Source organism: Coniosporium apollinis (genome assembly GCF_000281105.1).
Source record: "Coniosporium apollinis CBS 100218 chromosome Unknown supercont1.73, whole genome shotgun sequence".
NCBI lineage: Eukaryota > Fungi > Ascomycota > Dothideomycetes > Coniosporium > Coniosporium apollinis.
In genome coordinates, this window is record NW_006913335.1 from 16,952 (window position 1) to 41,588 (window position 24,637).

The following is a 24,637-nucleotide window of genomic DNA, read 5'->3' on the forward strand; positions in this document are numbered from 1 at the left end:
CCTCGAGACGTTCCCTTTCTATTTGCGGGTGGCTCCCAAGCGCCAGCCATCCGCCCCTCAATGCATCCAGGTGACTGAAGAGAAAAGAAAGATAATAGGTTGCCTGACCCTCTTTCCAATGCCTTCAATACCGCGGATAGAGCGGATCGGCATACCTCAGCCCACCCCGACTCAACGGCCTGCTGATGTTACCCCTCATAACATTCTCGTGCCTAAGTCTCTCTTCCTGCCTAAGTCTGTCTTCATGCCTAAGCCTATCTCGTTCATCCTGCCTGATCCTCTCCTCCCTCAGGTCTTCCTGCCTAAGGGCCTCCCTCTTCAGTTCCTCAACCTCCCTCTCCTTATGCCTCCTCTCCCGCTCCAACATCTGATGGTACGCAGCGCGGTCGTTCTGCAGGACGTGCTCGACCATCGCGTCCTCCTTCCGGCGCCAGTCCGCCGGGTAGCTGGCGGCGGCCTCCCAAGGGTAGAGATCGTGAGGCCGAGAAGCTTCGAGCCGCCTTGGTTCGTTGGTGTAGCGGTGCACTTCAGCAGGGTAGGAGCCATAGGAGACAAGGGTCGGCCGCTCAGGGGTGCGGGCACGGATGCTAGGGCGGCTCTCGACGCGAGGCGGGTACCCATAGCCCGGGATGATGTCGACGGGTTGGCCGGCATGCCCGCGGCTGTAGCGGTGAGGTGAGCGGCCGTGTCGTGGTGGGGACGGGGCCTCGGCGGGCGGCTTCTGGTGGACTCTCTCCCTCACGCGATGCCTGTGGCGCTCCTCGTCGGATGACGTCCGGTGGAGGCTGCCGCGGCGGTGGTTCTGCTGATCGCGACTCCCGCCGCTGTAGGAGGTCGGGACGGTGAAGTCGCTGCCGCCTGCGTCGGAGAACTGAGACGAGCCGGCTCGGCCGCGGTAATCGGAGTTGTCGGAGGAGCTGCCGACTGACATAAAATCCCAGTCCTTGTCCTTCCGGCGAGGGCTCTTAGTTGGGTTACGTTCAGAGTGGGTTGTTGTTTCCTTGATGTAAGTCCTAGATGTCCGGCGGCGCGGTCCTTTGTCGTGGTGTTGTCCATGCTCGGACTTATGAGCAGGAGTCCGTCCCACGCTGCGGCTTCTGCTCTTCTTGTGCTTCATCCTTACGGTTTCGACGGCTGGCGATCGCCCGCGGGAACCCCTGTGTTTCTTAGGCCCGTTATCGATGATGTTTACAATCTCATCTGGGTCATTGTAAACATCCTGCCAGTCATCGTCGTCACTGCTGCTGTCGGTCAGAACAACTTCTGCAGCGGCCGATCCCTTGCGAGGAGGTGGCTGGCGCTGTCCTGGCTGACCCGGTAAGAACACGCCTGGCGGTGGCGGAATCGGTATACGATCTTGCATGCCTATCGGTCTCCCTTGGTTAGGTATTATACCCGGATGAGCACCGGGAGGGGGAACCCGCATAGCTGACTGGAAGTGCTGTCCCGGTGGAGGATTGCCTGGGAACAAACCCGGTGGAGGCTGACCAGGAAACAAACCAGGCGGGGGGGTTGGACGTCCCTGAGGGAATGGTTGTTGGTTTTGTGGAGGCCCAGGTGGCCGGTTTTGCATTTGTGGCGGCCCGGGCGGAGGAGGCGGAGGTAGAGGTCCGAAGTCGGAGAGCATATCAGGTGGAGGTTGCGGCATGGGCTGTCGGCTTGGTGGAGGCATTGGCTGTTGCATTGGCTGCTGCTGCTGTGGTGGTGGTGGAGGTCCGAAATCGGGAGGCATTGAAGGTAGAGGTTGCGGCATGGACTGTCGGCTTGGTGGTGGCATTGGCTGTTGCATAGGCGGCCGCTGTTGCTGCTGCATCTGCGGAATCGTCTCTCGCGATGCCACACTCGGCATTGAATCTCTCGATGCCATGCTCGGCCTGTTCTCCCTTATCTGGATTGGGTCGTCAAGATTGACATGTCTTGGTGCGGCATAGGTGCCAGAGGTTCTGCGGTTCTGCGCGCCGAGGCTTTCCTTTGGCTGACGTTGTAGAATCACATTGATGGTGATGGTCTCTATCGTTCTCCGGCCGATCTGGTTAATTTTAGTCTCCACGCTCGCCAGTTTCCATTCCGCATAGGGATTCTCTTCCTCCATCTTCTTCTCATCAACCAGTCGATTAACCTGCGCCTTTTGGTTCTCGGACGTCAAGGCCATGAACTCGTCAGACACGGACCTCTTGATCTTCAGGCGACGTTCTCGAAGGCGCTTTTCAAGCTCGTCCGATGATACAGGCATCTCGGTTCTATGAGCGTTCTTCCACCCAACCTTCTCTCCAGGCGGGAGACTGTCTTGCGGCACTTTGCGGAAGGTGTAACCTTGATAGGTAGTGGGGAAGGTTTTTAAATAGGCCGGCCTGTTCTGTTGGGCGTGGCCTAGAGATTGGCCTTGGTTCATCTGCATTCCTCTCGGCGGAGCGAAATCGCCATTGGGTCCGCCTTGTGCTCCGGGTGGAGCCATCCTCATACCTGGCGGGGGTGGAGGGAAGTTCGGGAAGGGAGGTCCCTCCATCATGTTCGCGGCAGTGACAGGAGGGCTGCCACAACGGAAAATTGGTTGAGTGAAGGAATTGATATGAGAGGTGAACAGTCAAAGGGGAGATAATGAACTGGAGGTGACGACAGTGCGGGCAGGGGCAAGGGCATGCAATTGATGAGTCAAACAATTGCCTTAGAGAACGGACGGCAGGATTGCAACGGACGGGCCGAGTAGGATCTGAACGAGAGTCGGAGAATCATGGAATATAAGTACCTATGAGAGCCTCGCGCCTCCTCACCTTCTCAGGGTGCTGTCTGCCTTGCTATCCGACGCTGCCGGTTGTGCTGCTCGATCCGCGGGTAGAACATCTGGATGCTGGTCGAGTGCATCCTCCCATACAAACACTGAACGGTTAGGCGCAACCTCTGCAGCAATTGGACGATCCATTCGACTGCGTGCAGGAGATACGCCCCGAGAGCGGCTGTGGTTCGAGGGCGAAGCGACCGGTCAAGGCAAACGCTTCGTCGATGCAGCATGCCAACGCTAGTGCAAGGCAACAAGGACATGTCCGCCTCATCTTCAAATCAGGATTCTGCTTCTTCAGACCGGCAGGAAGATCACTTTAGTAGTGCGGCTCTCGTCGCCTGTTCTGTTCACCGGAGCCAGCGAGAGCAGAGTTCTTGAATTGGAGAGCTGTCTATGGTGCATGCTAGTGACGCAGCCAGGCAACACGTGCAGTCATGAGACCAGTAACACCCACCTGCAATGCGCGGTCTTGTCGGGTCGCTGGTTCTCGGATAGGGCTGTGTACGGTAATCCAGAGCAAACTGCACACCTTCGAGACATGCCACAGCATAATGGCTGTGAGAAATCCAATCGAGTCACAGCCTTTGGCAAGAGCAACTCCCGTGGAGTACGGCCGCAACGAATGCAATGTCTCAGAAGTGACAACGCATAACGAGCATTTCAAGAAATGTAAAGCTGAAATGACCAGGATTCCGGGCGTGCAGCTGCTTCAAAGATGTTCAGATGAATGCCTAGAGGTAAAATCGAAGTCCGGCGCCTTAATGTCCCACGTGATATTCCATCCAGCAACCCCTCCCGTCATCTCTCTCGCCATCCCGTCTTCTCTCAGAATGGACAGGGTTTCGTGCCGTGAGGAGGCAACCATCTTGACAACGCCCCGTCTCACTCCTGATCACACCCTCACTTCACGAGACAGGGCGCAGCGCCCCGGGCGTGGCAGCAGCCTCGTCCTCAGCAAGATTTGACAGCCTTTATCATTCCGATGATGAACCCTTCATCGAGATTGGAGTACTCTATCATGTCTGTAAGGAAGAGTCATCGATCTGCATCCGAAGCTTCGATGCGTGAGCATGTGTTCTGCCGCATCTCCCCCGTGCATGCTCCCTCGAGAACTTCAGCACCAAACACCCTTCGCGACAGCACGCAACAGCGCGCACCCGCGTCTGTCGTGACTCTTGACCGGAAACTGCCCCGAGGTACAGCAACTGCACAGCCCAGCAACTGCAGGTTGTGCAGCGGGGAAGAAGAGGGTGTGACCTTGATATGCAGACAGCCTTCCGGCCTTGAAACGAACTCGAAAGAACACCATACAGTGCATCGTGAAAACACTTCCCGTCTGGGGGCCGGGTCTACTGTCGTGGAACCAGCCGCAGCCCACAGCCTCGTCGCCCTCTCAAAGTAAGTAACCGTTCCGCGAGCAAGGCAGGCCAAGGTGCGTACTCGACGCGTGTATGCATTGGTGTTTATTTGATCCTCAGCCCTCCGCCCTCCGCCCTCTGCCTTCTGAGACTCGCAACAAACCTGTAAGGACCCTAGGGGCTCTCCCTCTCTTGCGCAGCATACGAGCAATCTGTATTGCCGCTTCCTGCACTACAAACACCGCAAACAACGCGCTAGCTTTAACACACCAGCCGCACCTACAGATTAGGTACCCGCTCGGAGGTGTTAGTAAGTCGTGGAAGTCTTCTAGAGACCCAGTTCCACGCAGTGAAACCAGCGCAAGCCGCTCTCAAGATGGAATAACAGGCGCGGGATACTCGACGCGTGCGCGCGTGATTGTTTGCTTCCTCCCAAAGTGTATAAAAGTACGTGATTGGGCGATTGCATCTCCGCTTTCCGTAAAAACCTGGTTTCAAAGATCAACGAAAGTGAGGCGAGCGGACGAAGGAGAGCAACTTGGTAATCGATAAAGTACGACGGGAGTGGTGTGGATGGCATCTGAGACATCCGCGCGGAAGGGACGGCTCTCGTCCGCTCCCCTCGGCCCTGAGGGGTGACTCGAACAAAGAGGGTGTGGTCGTAAAGATGAGGCAACAAGGCAACACGGCAACCGAGGTCGCGTTTGATGTGTGGATGATTCTTCCCATTCAAGTCCCTCATCCCACTGTCCTAAGTGCTACCTACTACAAGGAAGAGGAACTCCAAGCCATCCTTCCCCTTCTCCCAGCGCCAGCCCAGGTCCCCTAATGTCCATCTACAAAATGCCAATGATTACCAATATTACGATTACTCGCCCGCGCAGTCAACGCTTTTGGCGGCATCTGCAAGACCCTGAAGTTCGAATGAGTCCGTAAAAGCACAATCCCGTCTTGGGACTGGCCAGAAGAAAACCGGAAGCGTAACAAAGGAAAAAACGCCTCGAGCGCCATGCTCATGCTGAGAAAAACGTCTATCAAACATCCAGCTCGTGTCGAGAAGAAAAGCACAGAAAAATTAGGCGAGATATGGAGGACTGCTCGGAGCATGCAGCGAAATGCCAAGGTTGCAGCAAACCAGCTGACGGGAACGTCAGATGCAAGCCCTGCGCCCTGCGCATGCGCCGATCACCCACGCCATGGATGCATTGGGACGCTCAGACCGGTGAACCCTCGCAGCCTTGTCGCCATGCCGATCGCATAAGCGCTAAACCGTGAAGTCGGAATCGTTCGGTGCCGTGTTGCGCGGTCCACCGGAGACAACAGCTGAGACCGCAAATCTCTCGTTGGCAATGCGGCTCTGCTACCGCAAGGGCGCCTTGACGTCCTGCACGCCCCTCTTCAGCACATCCTCGAGCCGCCACCGCGGCGGCGTCGCCACGACCTTCTCGCCCTGACTGATCGCCTTTCTCGTCTCAAGCTCCTCCTTGTTTGTTAGGCCGTCCGGAATCGGTTCCTGGCCGCCCGCAATGCCGCTCGAGAACTTGAGCTGGAGGATATCGCCGATATGGTCGCAGGCCGTGAGCATACGATCAAGGTCATCTTTCGTGTGGGCTGCCGAGACGCAGAAGCGGGCGCGGGAGGAGACGAGGGGCGTTGCCGGGTAGCCGACAACCACAACAGAGATCTTCCGACGCAGCATCTCGTGGGAGAATGCAGGCATTTTCGCGGGGTTGTACAACATGACCGGGATGATCGGGCTGTCGTCATGACCGTAGACAATGAAACCGAGACGCTTGAGGCCGAGGCGGAGATAGCGAGAGTTGAACGCCAGACGCTGGAGACGCTCCTCGCCCTGTCCAGGAGCAATGTCGCCGGTGATGATCTTGAGGGCCGATGCGATTTGCATAAGCACCGGGGGAGTCGGTGACTCGCCAAAGATAGTGCCGGCATTGGTAGCGCGGAGTTTCTGGATGATGGCCTTGTCCGCCGCAACGTAGCCTCCGTTAGCGCCGAAAGACTTGGTGAGTGTTCCCATGAGGATGTCGACCTCCTTGGGGTCGATGCCGAAGTAGTCACATACCCCTCGGCCTTGCGGGCCGAGAGCGCCGATGGAGTGGGCCTCGTCAACGAAGAGGTTGAACTTGTACTTTTTCTTAAGCTCGACCAGACCGGGGAGGTCACACATAGTGCCTTCCATGGAATACAAGCCTTCCACAGCTACGAGAATTTTCTTCCACGGCCTGTGAGTGCGTGGCTGGCCCTGGGCTATGGCTTCTCGAAGCAGACGTTCTAGATCTTTCATGTCGTTGTGTTTAAACATCTCAATCATTGCTCCAGATAACCGTGCGCCGAAACGGATAGAGGTGTGGTTGAGTTGATCGGAAATTATGAGGCAGCCTTTGCCGACCAGAGCTGGGAAAGCTGTAGCGTTCGTGACAAATCCCATTGAGAAGACCATGGATGCTTCTTTGCCGACGAATTTGGCGATCAGATCCTCGACTTCAACGTGCAAGTCCGAAGTGCCTGCATCGCCTCGGGTACTCGCAGTGCTGACGCCGTATTTTCTAACGCATGCTTCCACTGCATCCGCGCAGGGGCCTTCGGATTGAGCAAAGCCTAGGTAGTTGTACGAGCTCATATTCAAGGTCTCCGTGGTAGTGCCCTGCAGCTTAAAGGTGAGATTGTGATCATCTGACTTGCGGTCCAGAAGCGTTATGAACCGTCCAGGAACACCAGTGGTAGGCCGTGCGAAGCAATCATTGATCCTCATTTTCAATCGTCGAACGTAGAAATTATCGAAATCGCTATTCAACGGCGCATAACCGTCCCTTTCTTGCAAATGCCTGTAACGCTCTTGTCGGAATCGCTTGCCGAAGAAGTCTCTGACGTGCCCGAATATTATGAGAACGAGGTAGCTGATGTAAGTGGTGATTAGGAAGTAGTAGGGAGGCTCGTCTTCAATTGGATCTGGAAACTCGCCGCCTTCGAACCGGCTCGAGTATAGGTAGTTTTTGGAGCCTAGTGGTCCGAATTGTGCATGTGCTTTAGCGATGCGTCGCACCTCCGCGGGAGAAGGTGGTTGGAACAGGGTGGTGGTCCGCTCCTCAATCTTTGACTTCTCTCCAGTAGCGGTCGAAAGAGAGATTGTGGGCAAAGATAGAGTCGCGGAGTTGAACGGCTGAGGGGACGGTGAGTTCAGTAGAGCGTGCTGCTGCGCAATGACTGCAGCTTGAAGCGCTGCAGCATCCCTTGTCTTTGGCGATGTTGAGAAGAATGAGGTGAACCTATTGTTTGGCCGGGAGACAGACGACCTCCGCAGCGAGCGCTTCTCGTCGGTCGCGTCAAAGGAGGAAGCGACCGCAGCGTTGCTGGTAAAAGGGTTCATGGTTCTCGAAGGCATCTTGCTAGTATATTTAGGTTGCGCTCGAGCCGTATGTAGAAGCTAGTAGGTATATCGCACGCGCTTCAGAGTTTCTTTGTTGTCGTAGCGGGTCGGGGGCTGTGCAGAGGAGGAATATATTCGGAAGAACGCCGTTCCCTCAACAGCGTGTCGAGCGCCCTGTAAGTTCAACAGTCAATTGCTGCACCAGAGTATTAAAGGCGTCAAGGTTGATGAGAAAGCGACAACATCTGGTCCGGCTCTGGGCGGAAGGCAGACAGCGCTCTCGGCCGAGAGTAGCGCTTACTCCCGTGTCTGCGCGATGTACGGGACAGGCTGACTCACCGGCTGCGCTGCTGCCTTAAGGGTGTATATTCTCAGTTGATTTCTCTGGTAGCTGTATTGTGGTGGTGGTGTTCGCGTTCGAGGACGATTGAGGTGTGCAGAAGAACAAGAGCTGGCAACGGTTGCGGTGGCGCGGCGTGTGGCTTCCGGAGCTTCCAATTTCCAGCGGTGCCAAGTCCTCACAAGCGTCCGGCTTTGAAGAGCGCCTGGAGTGGAGGCTGCAGAGTAAGGTGCAAAGGAGCGGAGTTGCGACAGAGCAGAAGGAGCGATTGAAGTTGTTTGTCACATAACAGAGGCGAAAGGAAAGGGGATGGCGGCACTTTTCGTCGCAATTTCTCGCCGGCATCTCGCGGCCGGCCATTGCATTTCCCACCCGCACCTTCTCCCCTGGTCTGCTGGTGTCTGATTGGTAGGCCACCTTCACGCCCACCTGGGCAGTCAGGGGTACAGCCGTTAGCCGCGAGTAGGGCTGATAAACGTCATGACTGCAGCTTCACCATCAAGAACGTCTGCAGAGATCATGCAAACCGACTCACTGCTCAGCGATGTCGTCGTGCCTGGTCAGCGAAGAACATCCGCGCCTTCCGGCTTGCATCAAGCAAGCTTGGCTAAAAGAGGCGTCTGCTACGGTCAAATACCGTGCCTGATATTCTCCGAGCCAGATTTCGGTGACCGTATCACATTGGCTTCGGGAAGAAGAGTACAATTCGCTGGTGTGGAAAGCTAGGCAGGCTGAACTGCTGCAGAGTTTACTCTGCAATTGCTCGCCGACTATTGTTACTGACGCTCTACACGCGATACCTAACTGAACACTTCAAGACCTTCTCCTAGATTGGATCGGATAGTCTCGTAAGATCATGGGTAAATCTCCTCGAAGTGTGCTGCCCGGCGCATCCATTGAGCGACAGCCATATCCAACTCGGTTCAGGCTCCGCCTCCATCTGCGGCTGTGGGACCATCTCATAAGGACTTTGTGCAATTGAGCTTCCGAAATGCACAGGCTTCTCCAAGAGATCAAAGGCGATGACCAGCTCCAAATCATCACGTGGCCTACGACCTTGCAAGGAGGCTCATTCGGATGCTAAGATGTCTAGTCTACGAGCACTTGTAATTGCCGCCGTTGACCTGGATCGTCCCGCCCCGTACACCTGTGAAGCTGCACCACAGGCCGGTTGAGTCGCTTGTGGAACCATCACCTCATGATATGTTTGGGACTTGGTTTGCTTTGCAAGCTTCTCGACTATCTACTTTCACATTACGAGCTCTTTTCTCGGTGCAGGTCTACAAAAGTTCGAAGGCAGCGGTGGGGAGATTTAATGTTTACTCAGCCGAGGCAAGCCGTATCTCCAGCCCTGCGGAGATCTGGAACTGCTCTCCGCCATTGTCCGTACCTTGCCTTAACCCGCGTAAATTTCTGAAGATACACTCGTATACGCATATAGATCAAATACTTAAAGAAACCAGTTTCCCGTCTGAGATATTACCGCTTGACAGATCAATTGCTCAGCCTCTGCTTCTGCGCTCAGTACAATCGGCAATTTCCCCGCTATCACAACCTCTCTATTCCCGCATACAACCTTTTCAGCCCTAGGACAACAGAATCCGAGTAAGGCACGGTCGAGCATGACGATATCACTGGACACAGATACCAGGACTGCCAATGGCTTATCCGGCCAGGCAGTGAAGCTCTGGGAGCACCCATCACCAAAGTCAACCCACCTCTGGCAATTTGTTGAGCGGCTTAACAAGACTTACAACCTCCAATTGAAGAGCTATGAGGAAGCCCATTCGTGGAGCACTAACAACATTGCGAAGCTCTGGGGCGAAGTATGGCAATACTGTGGCATACGAGCGTCCCAGCAGTACACTGAGGTACGGTCCATCATGATACTTTGTGTACAAGACAGACTCTCACCGTTCGGTTGACAGGTCGTGGATGAAATGGCGCCGATATTCCCTCGTCCTAGCTTTTTCCAAGGTGCAAGGCTCAACTTTGCGGAGAATCTTTTATACCCTACACAACACGTCGACCCGAACTCCCCAGCCGTCATCGCAGCCACGGAAACGACCCGCGAGACTGTCAGCTGGGCTGAACTACAGGAGCGCGTGCGGCAATGTCAGGCAGGCATGATAGCACTCGATCTGAAAGAAGGCGACAGAGTAGCAGGCTATGTCGCAAACCATACCAACGCCTTGGTCGCGATGTTGGCTGCGACTTCGCTGGGATGCATCTGGACGGCAGTCAGTCCGGACACAGGCGTCACAGCTGTACTTGATCGAATGCAACAGATCGAGCCGGCGCTGCTGTTTACGGACAATGCGGCCTTCTACAATGGCCGAAGTCACCCTGTCATGGACAAGCTTGTCGACATTGTCGCAGCCCTACCCACTCTGCAGGCTGTCGTGATGCTTCAAACGGTGCAGACGGTAGACATCGACACATCCACGATCAAGATGTCCTCGGGCAAAGCGTACGACTACGCGTCTTTTGTCGCGCTGGGCGACCAGAACTCTGCCATGATATTTGCTCAACTACCAGCAGATCATCCGGTGTATATCCTGTACAGCTCTGGTACTACGGGAGCGCCCAAATGTATCGTGCATGGCGCAATCGGCACCCTGATGCAACATAAGAAGGAGCATATCCTTCATTGCGACATTCGATCAGGCGACCGCCTGTTTTACTTCACGACCTGCACATGGATGATGTGGCACTGGCTCGTCTCCGGCCTTGCATCTGGCGCTACTCTCGTCCTCTACGACGGATCTCCCTTCCGCTCCGTCTCACCCGACGATCCGTTGACCTCTGTTCCCGATGATCTGGCTATGCCGCGATTAATAGACGAGTTGGGAATCACGCATTTCGGTACATCAGCAAAATATCTCTCGGTGCTGGAACAGAAAGGCTGCAAACCTCTAAACGAGTTGGGCCTCGAAACCCTGCAAGCCATCTATTCCACCGGCTCTCCCCTCGCGCCATCAACGTTCCAGTACGTGTACGACGCCTTCCCTAAGAGAATCAACTTGGGCAGTATCACCGGTGGCACAGACATCATCTCTCTGTTCGGTGCACCCAACCCACTCCTCCCCGTTCACGCAGGCGAGATCCAGTGTCTCGGTCTCGGCATGGCCTGCGCGGCCTATGACTACGCCGGTAACGACATCACGAGCACGGGCGAAGCCGGCGATTTGGTATGCACCAAGCCATTCCCGTGCCAGCCAGTGGCGTTCTGGGGCAAAGAAGGCGCCAAGAAGTACCGCTCGAGCTACTTTGAGAAATTCAAAGGCGTGTGGCATCACGGTGACTTTGTGCGCTTCAATCCCGAGACAAAGGGATTGGTTATGCTTGGTCGTAGTGATGGGATACTCAAGCCGGCTGGTGTGCGGTTTGGCTCGGCGGAGATCTACAACGTCTTGCTCAAGCACTTTGCGGACAAGGTGGCTGATGCTTTGTGCATTGGTCGTCGTAGGGAGAATATCGATGCGGATGAAACGGTGTGCTTGTTCTTGAAGATGGCTGAGGGGAAGGAGTTCTCGGAACAGCTGGCGGATAGGATAAAGAAGACGATTAAAGAGGAGTTGTCGGCGAGACACGTGCCTGGTATCGTGGAGGAGTGCCCGGAGATCCCGGTGACAACAAACGGCAAGAAGTAGGTGACGTTTGCTTTCTCCGCTGCACAGTCTCTATCCTTGATTTATAAGGTATTCAAGGAAGTACACTAACCGCTTCACAGGGTTGAGGGCGCAGTGAAGCAAATTCTCTGCGGTCTGAACGTCAAGACTTCCGCCTCTGTTGCAAATGCCGACTGCCTGGATTGGTACCGTGACTGGGCCAAGGCTCATGCCTGAAAGCATCGTAACTTGATGGCTCCTCGTATTACCCTTATCAGCATACCGGCTTAGTCGTTATGGGTAATGAAATGCTGAAGAATGATTTTGGCGGACGCCTGTGAGGGTCAAAACCGTTCTCAGCAGACGACTTCAAAGGATTGTTCCCCACTCGTCAAGAAAGCCGTAGCTGTATTTCTGGACTTCAAAAACCGCGATGACTGTACGCCATTTCTTCCAGATACGGCAAAGCGACTGCTTGCATAGAGAGCCTTTGCAAATTCATCATCATTAAGCCCCAGCAGCGACAACAACAATCAGTAACGGTCTGTCGGTCTGTCAGAGTGCTGTAATGGACTAGAGCATGCCTGGAAGACAGCGTGGCCAGCGGGCTGGCTTTCACCAGAACAACGCACCTACAAAGAGCGCGGAACATTTTTACTTTTCGCGTCGTTTCACGGATGGTATCGCACTTCCGAATACGGCAATAACAGTGGTTCCGTAGAACGCCTTCGCAATTTCACTTCTTTATAGACCACAGCAGCGACGACGACATATAGAATTAGCGCCGGAGTCCTCGCAAACTCAGCACGATCGGGCAGCGCAACAGCCTGAGGCCCAAGACAGATAACACTTCGTGCTTCGCAGTCGTTCCACGGATGCCTTCCTATTTCCGAATACGGTAATATTTGATTCTCGCTTAGAACGACGCTGCCCCCCTCAGCGCTCATAGCCATCCCGCGGACGGAACAAAAGGCCAGCACAACTACTCACCATGTTCAGCCAGCGCCGGCGATGCCAGGGCCGACGAAACTTTCAAAAAGCATGAGGGTTGCGGCGGATGCCAGCATCATGGTGCAGGTTGAGGCAGAAGTGCATGTGGATCGTGGAGGATGCCAGCGTCACAGCGCAGGCGAAGAAAAACGAACACGACGGCACTCTCGATCCTTGTTGCCTCCAGTTACAAGCCGAGTAACTTTTCGATCTGCGTCGTTCTGCGGAGATGTTGGTATTCCGAATTCGGTAACACCCTCGGACTTCCGTAGAACGACTGCGTCGCCGCGCGGGAGACTTGGGTTTTGTGTAGACGTGTTCAGCCAGCTCCAGCATCGCCGACCTTGCCGTTGTGCTTTTTGATGGAGGGTCTTATTGGAAGGGTTAAGCGTCGTCCTGATGTTACTCGCATATAGATGAATCTGGGAGTTATTTTATAGTTCTATCTTGGCCACTCCATTGAAAACCATTGTCCGATCTCCACCGCATCACTAATTGGCAGCTATGACCGTTCCGTAGAACGTCTCACAATGCCATGGTTGTCAAATGCTTGAGAACTCGGATTCAGCATTCAAAATCCATCTTCTCCAATCGGTCATAGCAAGTTGTGTTGAGGAAACGTTGTGGAGCGCATAGTTCATCATGTGTACGAGGAGAGCTTGGTGCAGCGTCGAATCCTCGCAGGTCATCGCAAGGTCCACGGAGCGCCTCATTGCGTTCGTGCAGAATTTCAAGCTGGCGCTGAGCCGGCACAGGCGAATTGATTCCTGGGCGCGGAAATGAACCCACTCCTCGGTCTGCGACGTTCTGCGAAAAGGACTGATTACCTGTTTGGGAACCGTGACCTCAAAACCTAGGTAAGTTTCGAACAACGCCCACGCTACAAAGCGGTTCTATGACCCTCTGCAGGGTGATCACAAGGCATGATAGAGAAACATTCTTCGGCAACCAGAACATTTTTACACCTAGCAAACATTGCTTACCGCGGTCGTTCATCAGGTCCGATTACGAGTTGTTCTTCATCTCCCGTAGTTTCGCCATCACCTCCACGGGCTTGCTGCTGCCAACGGCCTTCTGAACGGCGGGGTCATCGACCCTCATGAAGACGTTGTGTTGCTACGCCAAAAAGTCAGCCACCCTGAACACGAGACTTCCACCTACGCCCTCTCCCCCTTATCTTGCACTCACCTTTTCATCCCCAATAGTAAACTTCCCCTGTGTCTGCTTATTATTATTCGCAAACTCCTCCAGCTTCTTGATCGCCTCATTCTGCAGCACTGTAACCCCAAATTTAACGTTCCCCTTCGTATACTCATGCCCCGGATAAACCCTTGTGTCATCCGGCAACCCCGCCAACGTCTCATTGAGCGCCTTATGCATCTCCTCGGCCGTGCCCTCAAAGAACCGCCCACAGCCGCCAATAAACAGTGTGTCCCCCGTAAACACGACCCGCTCGTCGCTCGCATCGTCCTCCATGAAGTAGCAGATGCTGTCCTGCGTGTGGCACGGCGTGTGCAGCGCCGTGACGCGGATGTCCTTGCCGACCGTAAACGTCTCGCCGTGCCGGGGCGTCTTGGTCACTCTCGCGCAGTCGCGGCCGCCGATTACGGGGACTTTGTACGTCTTGAGCATCTCGGCGTTGCCGCCAGCGTGGTCGTGGTGGTGGTGCGTGTTGATGATCGAGGTCAGCTTGATGCTGTTGTCTTGGGTTTGCGGCCGCACGGCGGGGAGGACTTCGGGGGGGTGTGCCGGGTCGATCAGCACGGCGTCTTTGGTGCTGCTGTCGCTGATGAGGTAGGCGTAGTTGTTGCCGCTGCCGGTCCACATGGGGATCGATTGGATGTGCATTTTGCGGGCTGGGGGGTGCTGAGAGGGAGTTAGGGGGTGTTTACTGGGGGGCTTCGTTGGGGCATTGCTCACTCGTAGTACGGAATTGGTGGATGAGAGCCTTGGAGCACGTCGAGCTAGCAGTGTGATAAGGCTCATAAGGAAGAAGGCGACGAAGTAGGTCCTTTTGTGTGCCGGAAGCTGCACCATTCGTTGGTAATGAATGCTGATGCATGATGTCTCACTTTCTGGGGTAATTTATCGATAGCAGCCTTACCACAAAAGGCTGGACACAGTTGACAACCAAATTCCAATGGAACTCACTCTGGCCGTGATGGAGGAATTGTATAAGAATGCCGGGACTAGAAGGACCCTAACACGGATATCTGGTGAGAGACAACGGCCTCCTGTTGAAGCCTGTGGACTAAGTACGGTTGCAAGTATCCCTATATGATGATAGTGAGGTCCAGTCAGCGATTGCTGTTTGACTTACCAGACCTCAATCTGCTAGAACTGACTTTGTTTCTTGTTTGTTCCAAGAGCCATCAGTGCTCATTTCCAGCTGGGTGTCTTGGTACTCTTCTTTTCAATCTGCTTTACCTTGGTGGTGCGGAACAAATCGCGGTTGACATTGAACGTTCCGCTTTCTGCCGACTCCCCTCCACCCCGCCGTAGCGTCAGCTCGCTGCCCCGCCATTGCTTTTGCCCAACCCTTCAGCAACAACACACTCCACCACAGCTACACGCATTTCGGACGTCTTAGACAGCCTCTACAGAACTCATCACAAAGTCAATTGACTTGACTAGCAAGCAAGTTAGCAACCATGGCGCGCCAATTCTTCGTCGGCGGGAACTTCAAGATGTCCGTATTCTACCCCTCCACGCTGGAAAAAGGGCAGTAAGGAGGTATTTGTGTGAGCTGAAGCTGATTCCTCACCACCTTCCACAGGAATGGGACGGTTCAGTCCATCAAAGAGATCATCGAGAACCTCAACAATGCCAAAATCGACGAGAATGTTGGTACGCCGTCAATTTCTGTTCGCATCGACCCACGCACCCTCTCCCCTACAGACCCTGATCAACTGGTCCTCGCCCATCTACCTCAGCTCACCTCAGGCTCCTCAACCCTCCTCAACAGCTATATCCGCCCACCACCCCCTACTAATCCCACCCACAGAAGTCGTCATCTCCCCGCCAACGATCTACCTCCTCCTAACCCGCGAGCACCTCCGCTCTGGCCTCGAAGTCGCCGCCCAAAACGTCTTCAACAAGCCCAACGGCGCCTTCACGGGCGAAATCTCTGTTTCACAGCTCAAAGACTCCGGCATAACCTGGGCGCTCCTCGGTCACTCCGAACGCCGCACCATCCTCTCCGAATCCGACGACTTCGTCGCCTCCAAGACCAAGGCCGCGCTGGACGGCGGGCTGGGCGTTATATTGTGCTGTGGCGAGAGCCTGGAGCAGCGGGAGGCGGAAAAGACGATCGAGGTCGTGACGAGCCAGCTGAAGGCCGTTGCGGACGCTGTTGGCAAGGACTGGAGCAAGATCGTCATCGCGTACGAGCCGATTTGGGCGATTGGCACGGGGAAGGTGGCGAGTACTGAGCAGGCGCAGGAAGTGCACAAGGCGATCCGGGAGTGGCTTAAGAAGGAGGTGAGCGATGAGGCGGCGGAGAAGACGAGGATTATCTATGGCGGCAGTGTGAATGAGAAGAACTGTGGGGAACTGGCGAAGCAGGAGGATATTGATGGGTTTTTGGTCGGTGGAGCCAGCTTGAAGCCGGCGTTTGTGGACATTATCAACGCAAAGAGCAAATGAGCTCGCGGACTCTGGGGGATGGAGGAGAGAAAGATAAGCGCGTAGGGGATGTGCTTCCTTATTGAGCTGCAGGTTCTCTGTAAAGCTCCAGAAAGCTACGATAAGGAGCGGCTTCACAGTTCGGTATCTTTCCCTATAGAATGTTAAATCACAGCTGAGTGATGCAACCAGTTGCTGTGTGTAGTTACTGCTGGGTGCGACGCAAGAGTCGACTTATACGGGATGCACTCCAGCTTGAGGAGCATCTAGCGATTCCTCCACATCAGATACCCTTGTGGCGATGATACTCGACAGTGCTCACAGATGGTGAAGAAGGGGAGGATCACGTGCCCTTGTTTACATTCGCACGGCTTGGCAAAACCCACCACCCATCCCCTCCGAACCACCGGCCTGCTGCCGCCCGTCGCAACCAGCATTGCTAGCCCCCAGACAATCCTTACGACGCGACATCACGCACCGAACCGCACTTCACATTCCACAAACATATATACGGCCACTGTCGAATTCACCTTACTGCGACCCGCATCGCGCCTGCTAGAACGCGCGTAGACCCCGGATTCTCGGCCTCAATGACCACGGTAATCACTCGCTCGCCGCTGCAAACCCTCTCCATGTCGTCCACGCAACGGCCGACGCGACGGAGAAGCGCGAGACACGCTTTTGACGAGGATGAGGCGGGGCCCGTGAAGAAGGCGAAGACGGATGGGGCGGGTGCAGGCGGTGTGGGCGCGAAGCAGAATGGAAGGGCGAACGGCGCGACGGCGAAGACGGCGAAGGCCGGTGAGTGCGCGAACAGTTCTCAGAGGGGAAGAGAGACGCAGAGAGCAGGCGCGGATGCAGTCAAGCGCCGCGTTTCATGGGGTCGGACTCCAGAGCCGAAGGAGGCTGACGAAGAGCAGCGTACGACGAGAACGAAGACGGCTTTACCTTCTCGCGAACGCGGTCGAAGAAGAAACAGGCAACGAACAGCACCGTGAGCGCAGCCGCGGACCCCACTCCAGCGGCGGACGCAGCGCCAGCAAAGCCGAAGCCTTTGAGACGGAAAAAGGACCCCATCCCCGAATCAGCGCCTGCCCCTGCGCCCAGCGAGAACGGACTCAATCCAAAAAGGCGGCGGTCAGCGCGTCTGTCAGGCGATAAAGACCAGATCACTACGCCTGCACCAGAAAACCAGCCGAAGCGCGCGAAGAAGACGGCACATCAGGCGCCTCCTGGCGAGCAGGACCGTGCCGTCAGTGTAGAGCCGGTAGGCGATGGCGAACAATTGATTGTGGAGAAGAAGCGCGATGCGACCAAGATTGCGCTTCCATTCGCAGACACCCCCATCATACGGCGCAATAAGGAGATGCGAAAGGGCAGTGGAAAAGACGGGCATAGACGGAGCAGTACAGGGATGCGGGGGAGACGCGCATCTTCTCTAATAGATTCTGGAACATCGAATGGTGGGCACGCTTCCGTTACCAATGACCATGTCAAGGCAGCGGACACGAAGATTTTGGAATCTGTCGAGGCTGACTTCTGGGATGGTACAGCTGTACCGCATGCAGAGGTCGAGACGCAGGACTTTTACAAGCATATTGAACAGAGTCTACCGGAGCCAAGACGCATGAAGCAACTGCTCACTTGGTGCGGGTCAAGAGCATTGCCTGAGAAGCCGTCAGGTGGCAACCCGGATACAAATGCAATTCTGGCTGGTGAGTGGCACCTGCAGACCCGTATGTAAGCCTGGAAGCGGCTGACTCGAGAAGCTCGAGCGATACAGCAGGAGATTTTGGACGACTTCGCAAATAAATCGGAGATGACGGACTGGTTCAGTAGGGTAAGAGGGATTCGCTCAGCAGGACACTAGCAACTGGAAACTAAAAAAATTCTAGGACGAGTCAGGAGACGCGGTCCTGGTCAAGAAGCCGAATCCCCGAAACATACAGAACGCCGCAAAGTTGCTAGAGCTCGAAGCAGAGGTGCAACGGTGTGTATTTACTTGAAACTCCCTTTCTGTAACGCCTCCTCTGACGCTCTACGATCGCAGACTACAAGAGGAAAAGCGCTCCTGGGAAGCGCTCGTTAACGCCTCAAGCCCCGAGCAGCCCCCAGCAACAGCAGGAGCCGAGCGCTATCCGAAAGCTTCGCAATCGACGACATCCATAGATCCCTCACTACTCGACGATCTGTCTCAAGTAGCAATCCTCGATACTTTGAACTCGGCCTCCAAGCCCTCACTGGATTCAACAGCCGACCAGCAGCCGTCAACGTACGCGTCTAACATAACAACAGACGCTTTAGAAGCCAGACTAAAGCATATCACCACGTCCCTAGAACCGACCGTCGACCTCTTCGCCGACGGCGTGCACAGAATAGCACAGTATCGGCTTGCAGCCGAGCGTGTGGCGGACCGAATACTCGGTGTTGCGGCTGAGCGACTGGAGAAGAGAGAACAGGACATCAAAGAGGGGAGTGGAACTGAGGATATCGGCACGGGCGATGTGCTGAGGGCTTTAAGCGGCGTGCTGAACGAGCAAAGGTAACTGAGTGGACGTCGTAGTTGTAATGAGTGATGTGGTCTGAGATCTATCGTCTTTTGGTGTTGGGTGCGTTCTGAGCGTTTTGGTTGTGCGGCGCGTACGTTGCTGTCGCGATTCGCCTATCTTTTGTTATTGAAGCATGAGAGGGCGTTTGAGCGTGGGCTTTGGTTTCTCATCACGCAGAAAGTACCGTGGCCCAGCCGGTCACGGAGGAATTCAAGTCAGGCACACTGGTTCTGTCCTTCGCTGTCATGATTAAATCAACCTCAACTCATGCCTTTTCGAACCCGCAGGGAGTGCAAGCATTGACGTTCAATGAAGTTTCGCAATAACTCTATGCCTTAGCAATTGAGTGGCCAACATCTCAAGCCTTCCCAATGATAGATCGGACACTATACAACATACTACAGCCCATCAAAACTCCACCTGGTACTCCATGCCATGCTTCTTACAGGTCCAAAATACTGGCTACCACTTGTGCAATCACACCCCTTCGTCTCACTGACAACGCCTCTGGATGTCCAGCGCAGGTACTCAGCACCGCGTATGCCACTCAACTCCTTGAATGCCCGACAAGCAGAGCCCTCATATCTTCCACCTCTTCTCCTCAATCGGCGCATGGAACGGACTCCAAATACCCCTGACACTCTCATTCAAACTCTTCACCGGCCGCCTGACCTCCCTCCTCAGCTTCTCCCCACTCGCATCCCTCAAGCTGTTCCCTCCGTCAGCCCACTTCCATCTCCCCCAAAGCTACGGGATACTCACAGCTCAGCCTTCTGCAGTATCTGATTCGGATCCATCTTCCGCACGCAAATCGCCTTCTCGCGCCCATTGATGTAGTGGCCCCGTATCACCGGGTGTTTGGTTGGTCGCGGCGAGACGGTGATCTCGATCTGAGGATTCGCTTTGGCGAAGGCGGGGAGTGTGCCTTTGAGAAAGGAGTTCATGCCTCGGGAACTGCCGGCCCAGTCGCAGTAGTGGAAGTCGAGGCGCTTGCATTGGAGGATGAAGGCGCCGACGCCGTTCTATAGCTGGGGGGTTAGGATGCGGTTGGTGGGATGAGGAAGGGGGTGTGAGACTGACTTGGGGTTTGGAGACGGTTCTTAACGCTGTTAGGGGCATGGCGATAGGTGATTGCTTGAGAGCTCTGGATTATAGAGGGTTTGTATGCTGGCGCATCTGATATCGAGGTCGCAGTCTTCGGCCATGACGGAACTTGCCGCGCTCCTGAATTTGAACGCGACAGCCTGAACTTCCTCCACCATTGCTACATCACTCTCACCCCACTCACTTCATCGCATCAACCCTCATTCCCCTACCGCACAGATGAGCTACTTGGACATCCTCCTCCTCATCTTCGTGTAAGAATCGACCGCCAGCACGAGTCAGCGACACGCGCAGAACCCTCCACCCTCCTCACTGTCCACACGCAACCATGACCGACAAACTCCCCCCCAACCTCCTCGCGCTCTTCGCACCCCGCCCCGCCCTCCGCTACCTACCCCCCTCCGACCACGCTCCCGAAGAGCGCCACACGAACAAGATCGGCGGCGTCGGCCAGTTCCTCGACGCGCTCAACGAGTACAAGGAGACGGACGACTACCAGCCGACCGAGTCCTGGCTGCAGAAGCGCGACCGGGTCAAGCTCGAGAAGAAGGAGAAGCAGGAGCACCTGCTGACGGAGGGAATCAAGGACTATAAACCGGCGGAGGACCCGCAGGTTCGGGGCGATGCGTTCAAGACGCTGTTTGTGGCGCGCTTGGGGTATGATGTTGAGCAAAAGGACTTGGAGAGGGAGTTCGGGCGGTTTGGACCTATTGAGAGGGTGAGTGGGCATTTCGGGCGCGAGTGAAGCAGATTTGGATGGAGCTAACTAGTGGATTGCAGATACGAATCGTAACAGAAACGCACGCGGATGAGAAGAAGAAGTCCAGCAAGAAGAAGCACATGGGCTACGCGTTCATCGTGTACGAGCGCGAGAAGGACATGAAGGGTACAGCTACTCCAACCGCCCCAATTCCATCCCTTGCACGGGCTTTATATAACTAACGCGAGAGCTCCAACCTTCACAGCCGCCTACAAAGAAACCGACGGCATTCGCATAAAAGACCGCCGCGTTCTCGTCGACGTCGAACGCGGCCGCACCGTATCCGGCTGGCGCCCCCGTCGTTTCGGAGGCGGCCTAGGCGGGCGGGGCTACACCAAAGCCATGCCCGCGCGACCCTTGGGTCCTGGATTTGGCCCTCCCGCTGGCCCTGGCGGCTTCCAACGTGGTGGCTTCGGCGGTGGTTTCCGCGGCGGCTTTAGGGGAGGAAGAGGTGGCTTTGGCGACAGAGGGGGGTTTGGCGACCGCGGGGGCTTCAGAGGCGGCTTTGGAGGCGACAGAGGTGGGTATGGTGGGGGCGGAAGAGGCGGCATCGGATACCAGAGCAATGGATTCGGCAGCGGCGCACCACCTGAGGGCGCCCCATCTGGCCCGCGTGGAGGCAGAGGAGGTGGGTTTGGTGGTGGAGGCGGCTATGGCGGTCGTCCACCTTTCAACGGCCCTGGATCAGATGCTCCCAACGGCGGTGGGTATGGTGGAGGCAGCGGCAGATCCGACGATAGAGGCCGCGGAGATAGATTCGGCAGCGGCAGCAACAGGGATCCAGTCGGCAAGCGCGAACCGGGCGGCGGCGGCTATAGAGATCGAGATCGCGACGGTGGGTACGGTGGCGGCCGGGACGACTACTCCAGAAAGCGAACGTACGAAGGAGGCGATGGTGGTTACGAGGACCCGAGGAGCAAACGAAGGTACTAGGGCGCCGCCTCATCTGCATCTGCGACATTCAAACTTCCGAAAGACACTTCACCAGGGTTTGTTGCAGGTGGTATTTTCGATTCTTCCGTTTCACTATATCGATCCCTTTTTCGTCAAGGGTAAGGAAGTCTATGGGGACGCCGGTCATCTTCCTCATCATCTTCAGTCTTGCCAGCAGACTCCATCCCTCACCTCATTGCTAGCGCTTCGGTCAGGGTAAGCACGCACGACTGCACGCTGAGCTACCAGATTCGCTTCAGGCTATATACGACCCAACTCGCACGAAGACAGCTGTTCGCTCTTCACCCTCGCTAGGATCAGCGCCCGCTATTCGGCAAAGTGCTCAACATTCCGCGAATGACTATTGCGTCGACCGTTTTGTCACCATCGGGCCCCTCGCGGTGAGGTGCCCTCAGACTGGGTTCTTTTGCTTCTTCTGCTTCATCAAGATGTCGTTGCTATCTCTTTCTGTCTAGCGGTGGGTATACTGGTAAGAAGAATCGCCAGCGGATTCTCTTTTTCTGTGTTACTAGGGCGGAGAAAATGCAATACAGCAAGTTTCGCGGACCGTTCTTTGCGGAGCTCGCATGCTGCTGGCTTGCCAGCGGAACTGGTAATGGGCGGCAGCATGCGGCAGACTGGACGAGCGCTTCCCTCTGTGAAGAAGAGAAAACGAGATGTATGTACACTATGCTTTTGGGCGCCTGATGCGTGCGTGTGTTTCTAGCTATGAGAATTTGCCGTTTCGAGTTGAGGCGGCCTTACTTCTACATCTTCGACGGAACAGACGACGCGTCGAGGTTGCAGTTTTTCTGTTGCTCCCCTAAGCCGTATCCGAATCAAGACGTCTACTCCATACCTCTCCACGCTACGGCTCTCGCCAGACGGTCGCTTCTAAAATATAACAACGGCGGTTGAAGCGCTCTCACCCTGGCTTGTGCCGATACACAGGGCTTAGGGCGCTTTAATGGGTGCTCGGATCGAAGTAATATCGTCTCATGGGATAGACACAAGCATGTTGTACTTCCGGAAAAGAACCGTGCTTGTGGTTCTCATAACGCAAATGGAATTTAGGATTTACGACTCCTGCGGGACACTATTGACAGCCGCTTGGTACTCTTGGGCCTTTCTTGTTGTCTATTCAGGTACCACGTCGAAGGACAAGAGGAAGTGATGCTTCCCGTATTATTAGTGCGGACTACCCTGCTCGAAACATAACATACATAACTCATTCAGTCAAATATGCCGAAAACCCCAAGCTCCCTGCGATGCTGACCCTCCAATGACTGACCCGAACGCCCACAATGCAGCCTACCCATCCTTTCCCGTCGTAAGTCCTACATCTACCTCATTCACACCGTCTCGCTGAAAATACGGTGCACGACCGGCACACTACTCGGCGGCAAACACCCATGCTCCGTGACCACCATTTTGATATACTCCGCCGGTGTGACATCAAACATGATGTTCAGCAGCTGCAGATTATCCTTTTCGCGCCACTTCGACATGTCCTTCTCTCTCCCCAGGCCACCACCCGGCAGCACCTTGCCCTCGCTCAGCAGCTCTTCCGACGGCGCGACCTCGTTGTTGACGATCGAATCAAGCGCCACCCGCTCTGTGAACTTGACGGACTCGCAACACACTATGACGGGCAAATCTCTCTCGTGCGCAAGCATAGCGACCACCGCCGTGCCGACGCGGGAGTAGAGCCGCCCATTTGACATCATGGCATGCGCGCCCACAAAGACCTTCGTCGCGTCCTTCACCGCATGCGCCGCCGCCGTGATAAGCGAATACTGCACCGTGAACCCCGCCGCCGCCAACGAGCGCGCGAGCTGGCGGCCCTCAAACAGCGGTTTCGAGTCCACAACCACGACCCTAAACCTCTTCCCCTGCTTCTGCGCCTGCCGCAGCGTCTTCTCGACGATCGAGCTCTTCGCATAAGTAAGCACGACGTCCCCATCCACGATCTTCGAGGACGCAATCTCTGCGATCATCACGTCGGCGGCGGTGATGCGCTCGCGGATGAAGGTGTCGATTGAGGAGGTTAGGTCGGACTTGGCTTCGTTTTCGGGGACCGAGGGGTCGATTTTCACGATTAGGTCTTTGAGCCAGCGGATCGCGTTGCCCATTGATATGCTGAGCGGGCGGCAGGAGCGCAGGTAGTCGATTTGGGGGGAGAGGTGGTGGGAGGTTAGGTGACGCGCTAGGGAGGTGCCGGGGGGTGTGGTGTAGGATTCTATGACCTTTTGGGTGACCGTTAGCCACTCTGGGTTGACGTATATCCATTGAGTGCATGTTGCATTGCAGTGAACTCACAGACTTGAAAGCGAGCAGCATAGCGACACATCGCGCATTGCTCCCGCACACAACATAACTGCTCATCTGCAACCCCAGAGCCAGGACAGCTGGGTGAACCTCCTTCGCCGCACCCTCAATGCTATGCCGTCTTGGCTGCCCGTACAAGTGCCCAAAGAGCGCAACCTCCCTCTGCTTACTCTCCACCTTTTTCTTCTCAACCTCCTTCACCGGTCCGCCCTGGCTCGGCCTCCTCTTCGTAGCCCCCAGGGCGGGTCGCTGGGCCAGACTCGCTGCATTTACGGAACCCGTACGCTTGTGGTGCTGCTGTTGCGCTCCTGCGCCTCTGCCGGCCTCTCCATTCACTTGCTGTACGGCGGGAGCTTTCGACTCTTTCGACTTCTGTCTTCCATCTTTCTGCTGTGGCTGTTGCGCAGGCGCGCTGGGTTTTGCAGCCTTCTCTGCAGCGCGTTTGGCGGCTTTTTCTGCTTTGGCGCGCTTTTTCAGCTCGGCGCCGGAGAGCTGTGGTGTTTCGGGGGGAGCTGTTGCGGGAGGATTTGCGGATGCGCCATTCGTGTGGGTAGTCGTGGGTTTGGGATTGGGCGGGTCTGGCGGTTCTGTGGATGGGATGTGCATCTTGTGCAGTGCGCTTCGCTTGCATAGACTGTGGTGTCTGCGAGTCTTGGTGAAAGGGCAGCTGTTCGGAGAATTGCTCACGGTGGGACAATTTGAAGAGTCACAGTCAGATGCAGTTCTTGGCAAAATCTTTGGTGGCCTTGTCGCCTTGCGGCTACGGCACGCGAAGCGACGGGCTTACGCACAAATTAACAGCAGCACTTCATGACCTTGCCGGTCGCGTTCGTTAGGTAGTCAATAAGATGGAATGTCAAGTGCCAAACTCGAAGT

General features: G+C 55.5%; 9 protein-coding genes across 9 annotated transcripts; 4 read left to right on the plus strand and 5 right to left on the minus strand.

Moving 5' to 3' along the window:
- Positions 1-124: 124 nt before the first annotated feature.
- On the minus strand, positions 125-2,509 carry W97_09002 (uncharacterized protein; the record flags this gene model as incomplete). Its single annotated transcript, XM_007786866.1, has 1 exon — positions 125-2,509. The coding sequence occupies one exon, from the start codon at positions 2,507-2,509 to the stop codon at positions 125-127; it is 2,385 nt and encodes a 794-aa protein (XP_007785056.1).
- A 2,988-nt stretch (positions 2,510-5,497) lies between these two features.
- W97_09003 (serine palmitoyltransferase) lies at positions 5,498-7,537 on the minus strand (the record flags this gene model as incomplete). Its single annotated transcript, XM_007786867.1, has 1 exon — positions 5,498-7,537. One exon carries the CDS (start codon positions 7,535-7,537, stop codon positions 5,498-5,500), a length of 2,040 nt encoding a protein of 679 aa, XP_007785057.1.
- Positions 7,538-9,484: 1,947 nt separating this feature from the next.
- W97_09004 (acetoacetate-CoA ligase) lies at positions 9,485-11,710 on the plus strand (the record flags this gene model as incomplete). The annotated part of the gene is made up of 3 exons (XM_007786868.1): positions 9,485-9,733; positions 9,791-11,511; positions 11,596-11,710. 3 exons carry the CDS (start codon positions 9,485-9,487, stop codon positions 11,708-11,710), a joined length of 2,085 nt encoding a protein of 694 aa, XP_007785058.1.
- Positions 11,711-13,468: 1,758 nt separating this feature from the next.
- On the minus strand, positions 13,469-14,311 carry W97_09005 (hydroxyacylglutathione hydrolase; the record flags this gene model as incomplete). The annotated part of the gene is made up of 2 exons (XM_007786869.1): positions 13,469-13,579; positions 13,652-14,311. 2 exons carry the CDS (start codon positions 14,309-14,311, stop codon positions 13,469-13,471), a joined length of 771 nt encoding a protein of 256 aa, XP_007785059.1.
- Positions 14,312-15,114: 803 nt separating this feature from the next.
- Positions 15,115-16,108, plus strand: W97_09006 (triosephosphate isomerase; the record flags this gene model as incomplete). The annotated part of the gene is made up of 3 exons (XM_007786870.1): positions 15,115-15,188; positions 15,240-15,310; positions 15,468-16,108. The coding sequence occupies 3 exons, from the start codon at positions 15,115-15,117 to the stop codon at positions 16,106-16,108; spliced, it is 786 nt and encodes a 261-aa protein (XP_007785060.1).
- A 611-nt stretch (positions 16,109-16,719) lies between these two features.
- On the plus strand, positions 16,720-18,633 carry W97_09007 (uncharacterized protein; the record flags this gene model as incomplete). The annotated part of the gene is made up of 5 exons (XM_007786871.1): positions 16,720-16,888; positions 17,008-17,802; positions 17,857-17,927; positions 17,983-18,077; positions 18,138-18,633. The coding sequence occupies 5 exons, from the start codon at positions 16,720-16,722 to the stop codon at positions 18,631-18,633; spliced, it is 1,626 nt and encodes a 541-aa protein (XP_007785061.1).
- A 582-nt stretch (positions 18,634-19,215) lies between these two features.
- On the minus strand, positions 19,216-19,755 carry W97_09008 (uncharacterized protein; the record flags this gene model as incomplete). Its single annotated transcript, XM_007786872.1, has 3 exons — positions 19,216-19,345; positions 19,399-19,658; positions 19,717-19,755. The coding sequence occupies 3 exons, from the start codon at positions 19,753-19,755 to the stop codon at positions 19,216-19,218; spliced, it is 429 nt and encodes a 142-aa protein (XP_007785062.1).
- A 313-nt stretch (positions 19,756-20,068) lies between these two features.
- On the plus strand, positions 20,069-21,433 carry W97_09009 (uncharacterized protein; the record flags this gene model as incomplete). The annotated part of the gene is made up of 3 exons (XM_007786873.1): positions 20,069-20,458; positions 20,521-20,626; positions 20,706-21,433. 3 exons carry the CDS (start codon positions 20,069-20,071, stop codon positions 21,431-21,433), a joined length of 1,224 nt encoding a protein of 407 aa, XP_007785063.1.
- Positions 21,434-22,785: 1,352 nt separating this feature from the next.
- W97_09010 (uncharacterized protein) lies at positions 22,786-24,367 on the minus strand (the record flags this gene model as incomplete). The annotated part of the gene is made up of 2 exons (XM_007786874.1): positions 22,786-23,679; positions 23,753-24,367. The coding sequence occupies 2 exons, from the start codon at positions 24,365-24,367 to the stop codon at positions 22,786-22,788; spliced, it is 1,509 nt and encodes a 502-aa protein (XP_007785064.1).
- Between the last annotated feature and the right edge of the window lie 270 nt (positions 24,368-24,637).